This window comes from Ovis canadensis, chromosome 8, assembly GCF_042477335.2.
Source record: "Ovis canadensis isolate MfBH-ARS-UI-01 breed Bighorn chromosome 8, ARS-UI_OviCan_v2, whole genome shotgun sequence".
Classification (NCBI taxonomy): Eukaryota; Metazoa; Chordata; class Mammalia; order Artiodactyla; family Bovidae; genus Ovis; species Ovis canadensis.
Window position 1 is genome coordinate 26,713,572 of NC_091252.1, and position 6,000 is coordinate 26,719,571.

The window sequence follows — 6,000 nt, forward strand, 5'->3', positions numbered from 1 at the left end:
AGCATGTTCCTGCTGTGTAGGTTCTCCAGCACATAGCTCTCGCAGTGCATGGGCGGCAGAAGCACCCTAAGGCCAGCTTCCCCCAACACTCCCTTTCCTTCGGGAAGCTTCAAATTGGAGTAGTTCTGGCCAGACATCTCCCCATGAACAGCTTTCCTCAGTACTCTAGAGCACAGACAGATAAGCATATTCTTAAAGGTTCAGGTAATAAATATTTTAGGCTTGCAGGTCATAAAGTCAGAACTCTGCCCCTGTAACAAGAAAGCAACTACGGTCAGTAAGTAAATCCAGGGAGCTTGGCTGTATTCCAAATAAACTTTACTTATAAAACAGATGGTTGGCTCACAGACCATAATCTGCCAACCCCTGCCCTAAAAGGCATATTTCCCACAAGTTCTGAAGGATGGATTTCTGGTAAGTTCCACAAGTGTGGTATCAGTGACTTCTCTGCCACTCAGTGAGATATCATATGGAGATAGTCTCTCTCCAACAAGGTCTCAGAAGTTGGGGGGAAAGGCTCTTTCTTGGGCACTGGATCTTAAGCCTACCAGTGATGGTTGCTTCTTAAAACTACTGTTCTTCTATTCTTTAGAGTTTTCTTTAGTCTAATTCTCCTGATATAGTTAGTTAATCCTATTAAACTTTCCTCTGTTCAAAATACTTGTGACTTCTGTCTCCTAATTAAACTGGTACATTCTCCTTATGCTGCTTTATTTTGTTATTTATCACTAACTGAAATTATATTATTTGCGTTTGCTTACTTTTTAATTATCAGTGTCCTTCATTAAAATGTAAGCTCCATAAAGACTGCTAGTTTTTTCACTACTGAATGAATTCCTACTACCTAGGCACACTGTCTTGTCATAAGAGATTCACAACTACTACTTGGGAGTGACTGAATGATGAGTCTTTGGTCACAGTAGACCAAATTATATTTTTATATTTTCAACTCTTGGATTATATATAACAAATGGAAAAAATGAATGCCTCTTGTTTATATCTGCTCTCTCAAACACACACAACCCTAACTCATTCATATTGTTCTGTGTCTCTGTTTATGTTATTCCTTCAGTCTCTACTTCAAAATTAGTAAATAAGCTCTTTGAACACAAAAATTCCACCTTACGGCTATTTAAACTTGTGAAGTTTAAGTACTGTAAAACAGAACTCTCCTGATACATTTTACAAGTATCTCAGAAGAGTGAGAAGGATGGTAGCCTCTCTTTAGGCCTTACCTAAAGTTTCCAAAAAGTAGTAATAACTGTTTCAGCTAAGATTGGTACTCTTGGTTAAAAATGTCCAAAATACTTTTAATAATACTTCAGCCCCATTATTTTAAAACAGTTTTCAAAACAGAAATTGGTATTATTTTTTAAACAACCAGTCTATAATTTCTTAATGTTTACCAATCATTCCTTGTGAGTCTCTAGCTCATTCTCTCTTGCGTGCGTGCATGCTAAGTTGCTTCAGTTGTGTCCGACTCTGTGATCCTATGGGCTTCAGCCTGCCAGGATCCTCTGACAATGGGATTCTCCAGGCAAGAATACTGGAGTGGGTTGCCATGCCCTTCTCCAGGGGATCTCCCCAACCCCAGCGATTGAACCCATGTCTCTTTTGTCTCCTGCATTGGCAGGTGGGTTCTTCACCACTAGCATCACCTGGGAAGTCCCATTCTCTCTTACGTATACAATAAAAAAGCACTTGCCAATGAATCGGTCAACTTTTCTGTAGGCTCATCTAAAGTGGATTTAAGCTCTATTCTGCTATATTTGTGGCCTTTCTTGTTTTCACTGGAGAATACTGTAATAATACAATGTTTGCGGGGAAGTTCAGAACAATACCATAACATTGGTAAATCTAAGGATCTATTGTTCAAATTCATCCGAAACAAGTAGGAGACACTGGACAAATTTTAGTTTTGCTTCATTTCCCTCCTATTTCCTTGATTTGTTTCTGCTGACTTGAGATGGATAGGGAAATAGAAACTGCCATAGGGCCCAAAAAGGGGAAACAAATGAGTAAGAAGTCTTTGGCGGAAATCACTTCTTGGTATTGTCAAGCAACCTGAAGAATTGAGACAAAGCTAACAACCCTGGTAAAACAATGACCTCCAGTTCTTTCCTTCTAATACTGCTTCACTTCAACACACACTGAGTATCATGTATCAGTAACAGTAAAGGCTGTTCCTCACTATCAATGGCAAGAACTTCCATTCAGCTTCCACAACCTTTTGTCCCTGAATATCAAGTTTCCCCAGTTGCTACCAAGCTAAACCTGCGCTTTCTGTTTAGGGCTCTGTTACATTTAAAACAGCTTTAATTTGTCCAACAGTACTATCTCTGTCCTTGATTCTAATAAAAGATTTCCTATCACAGCCAAAACAGCTACATAAAACTTTGAAGTTATAGGAAATTTAAGAACAAACAAAAAAGAAAGGAAAAAGAAATATCAATGAGGAACTTTGGGGGATGTACAATTTCTACTGAGTCTATAACAGTACAATTTTGATTGCTGAGAATATTATATTTTTTTAATGACATGAATGGGGATATTTCATTTTTGTTATATTACAAATTTCAAGGAAAATTAAAGCTATGTAAGTCTTCAGGAATATTAAGCCAAACTTTTCAAACTGCAGCTGCTAAGAGTTTTCTCCTCTTGCCTTATACTCAAGCTACAGGAGTAAATTATTTTCCACAAGTGAAAACAATTGCATAAAAGACAGCCTGGTTTCCAAAACATCTGCTATTTCTAAAAAGTCCTAATATGATTTTCACTCAGATAGTATAAATGCTAAATTACCTCAATAGAAGTCCAGCAAAACAAGTTTGAAGGAAACCAGAAACAACCATAAATAGCAACTTTTGAAAGATGAGAGTAAATTATTTTGGTTTTTCCATCTAGCATCATTGTTCAATTAAAGTTTTACCTTTCATTGTTAACAGTGTTTTTGGAAAAATCTGTGGGAGTGTAAGACAGCTTTCCTAAGCTTAGCCCTAGACAGCATTAATCCAGAATTGTTCACTAACTTGTGGAAGTAACATTTTGATATAAGACTAAATATTCTAACAACTTGTATTACGTGCAGTGCTATCGATGGAAAATGATCTGGCAGATCAGAAATCTGTATTAGAACCCTACCTCCAATAATGGTTGGCTTTGTATTTACAGATAAATAATCTAACCTGCCTAAGTCTCAATCCTCATCTATATAATGAGACTAAATCAGATGATCTTTTAAGATTCTCTTCAAGCATCATTCTACCTTATTCTTTCCTACCACTTCCACTACATAGTCCATGGATTTCACTGCTTCATCAAACATTAAGTACCTACTGTGTCCCTTGGCACAGATACTGTTCCCTTTCCTCACTGAATTTATGTTTTAATTGTCCCACCACATATTAAAAAATTAGTAGCTAAAAAAGAAGCTTCGACTTAAAGGAAAAACTGAGAATGATTTTTAAGTGGCTTGTTTATTTGGCTTAGAATTCATAAAATGATGCTTTTATGGATTAGTATGAAACTCTACAGGGGCTTCCCAGGTGGAGTAGTGGTAAAGAATCTGCCTGCCAATGTAGGAGACATGGATTTGATCTCTGGGTCAAATCAGGAAGATCCCCTGGAGTAGGAAGTGGCAACCCGATTCAGTATTCTTGCCTGGAAAATTCCAATGGACAGAGGAGCCTGAAGGGCTGCAGTCCATGGTGTCACAAACAGTTGGACATGACTGAGCGACTGAGTACCAGCAGCATTAAACTCTACATATTTGATACCGCCCTCCAAAAACATTATTAAAATATTCTGACTAATGCAAATCTATTAGACCTGCCACTGACATACGCCTTAATTAAGACCAATTACCAATATATTTAGGTACCATTTCTTGGCAATAAAAACAAGGCACATCCAAGACAAATAGGTGTGATAAAGTAAGCCGAGAGTGGACAGACTCTCAGTTCAATCTCTTACAAGGCTGAGTAACAGCAGTCCGTGTTGATCCATCCTTGTCAACTTTTAATCCTTATGACTGATGAAAAGCATGAGACATATGTTTATTTTTAAGTGTATACTGGCGGCTGGCTTCCTTATTTTCACCCCTTCTTTTTTACAATTGCACAGAATTCATCAAATGTTTTAAATACAACATCCAGTTCATGATACTGACCTTGAGGAAAATTAAGTCCTATAGAGAGATAAAGAAAATGAACCAATGACAACATGAAAGGCAGAATATGGTATATTGAGTAGCCAAAACTCAATATACTGCCCTCTGTCAATATGAAAGTAAATAATAAAACTGAAAATAGAGGAAAGAAATAAAAGGAGCAAGAGGTAAGACAACATTTACTCAACACCTAACAGGTGTCAGGCACTGTGCAAGCAGTTTTCACTTACTCTTTTCCAGACCTCTAAAACAAGATAATATCCAAAACAGATGAGTATCTACGATAAGAGAACTCCACCCCCCTTCACAAAATGATTCCATAGCTTAATATTCTAACGCAAACGCTCTGTTTATGTAATAATCATTCTAATCAAAATCAGTACGTGGAACTAGAGGGGGGTCTTGGAGTAACTACGTAAACCATTCATCAGCCACTTGGGCCAGATGAGATAAGAAGCCTGTTTAGTGTCAGAACTGGGATCAAACCAATTATCAAGGCATCTATCTATACACTAACACTGCCGGCAAGTGTTTAGGGAAATTTAGTGATTCGTTTTTGCTCTTCACTATGTTACTCAGCACCTGTCCATTCGCACTTTTATTAAAATCATTAAAAAATCCATTTACACAAATGGCTCAAAATCGTCAAAGAATAATGTGTCATTTTCTATAACACGGTATTTTTTAAACCTACTGATAAGCAATGCCGTCCTCACAATGATCTCAGATGCGACGGGCTGTGTGTCTGTTTTCAGGGACGAGAACCAGGTCGCGGAGGTGAAGACTGCCTCGAAAACCCCGCGTCGAAGATCCCGGCCGGGCTGCCCGGCCCCCAGCGAGCCGCAGCCCGCGAGCCGGGCGGGAGGACGGAGGATGAGTGTGCAGTAACGCGGCTCCCGCGCCCTGGGCTCGTCGGCCGCCCTGGCTCCGCCGGGCTGGTTCCGAACGCCGCCCGGGTCGGACCGTTACGGGGTCTCCCGGGCCGCGGAGCCCCGCGCGGGCCGCCCCTCCCCCACCGCGGCCTGAGCCCGCGGCGCGGCCGGGACCCCCGCGGCTCCCCGCGCGAACAATACCGGGGTCCCCCGCGAGGCCGCACGCCGAGGCCCGCGCCACCCCGCCGCCCCCGCGCCGCGGGCCCTCGCAGAGGGCGTCGAGCCGCAGGCCGCGAGAGACAGCCCCGCGGGAGAGAGCGAGAGAGGAGGACGTTAGTCAGGGGGTTCGGAGGCCGCGGTGCCCTCACCCTTACCTGACTCCAGGTGATAAACTCGTTGGTGTGCGTTTCCTCCACAAGCGTCCACAGCTTGCTGAGGAAAGCCGGCACATTCGAACTCTGCTTCATTGTTAACGAGGCGCAGGAATTCCAGATTCTACACCCAAACGCGGTGGTAGCGGCGGAGGCGGCGGCGGCGGCAGCTGCTGCCCGAGAACGCCCACAACGCAGGCGCAGCAGCTCCCGGGCCCCGCCCCCCTCCCCGGCCCAGCCAGGCGCGCTGTGAGGCGGGGTGGCCGGGCAGCCGCACGTGACGGACAAGGCTCCAGTTCGGCCCGTGCGCACTGGTCCCGCGCGGGTCCCGTTCTCGGCCAATGCCAGGAGCCGACCGCACAACAGAGAAAAGCGATTGGATGCTGTAGACGGGGAGGGGTGGGAGCAAAGGTGGGGGGGGCGCTGCCCTCTCATTCGCCTTTTATGTGGGAGCTCTCGCCTTAGCGGACCTTAGGCTTGGGAGATTGTGTTTGGTTGTTTCACGTGGGAGCATCTTTGGGTGTTTGGGCTATGGCTGGAAGGCTACAAAAAGTCGTCAGGAGCCTTTGAGTCATAAGTTTGGTAGGCA

General features: G+C 43.2%; 1 protein-coding gene across 2 annotated transcripts in view; it reads right to left on the reverse strand.

Annotated features, from left to right (window-relative positions):
- HSF2 (heat shock transcription factor 2) overlaps window positions 1-5,640 on the reverse strand; it is a 39,701-nt gene extending 34,061 nt beyond the window's left edge. Inside the window, exon 1 of one of the 2 annotated variants that reach the window (XM_069599053.1) lies at window positions 5,415-5,640. In XM_069599053.1, coding sequence (XP_069455154.1) covers window positions 5,415-5,507 — 93 coding nt within the window. In that variant the 5' untranslated portion in view covers window positions 5,508-5,640. The remainder of the gene's footprint in view (window positions 1-5,414) is intronic. The other variant, XM_069599052.1, reaches the window with a different exon arrangement.
- Window positions 5,641-6,000: the final 360 nt, after the last annotated feature.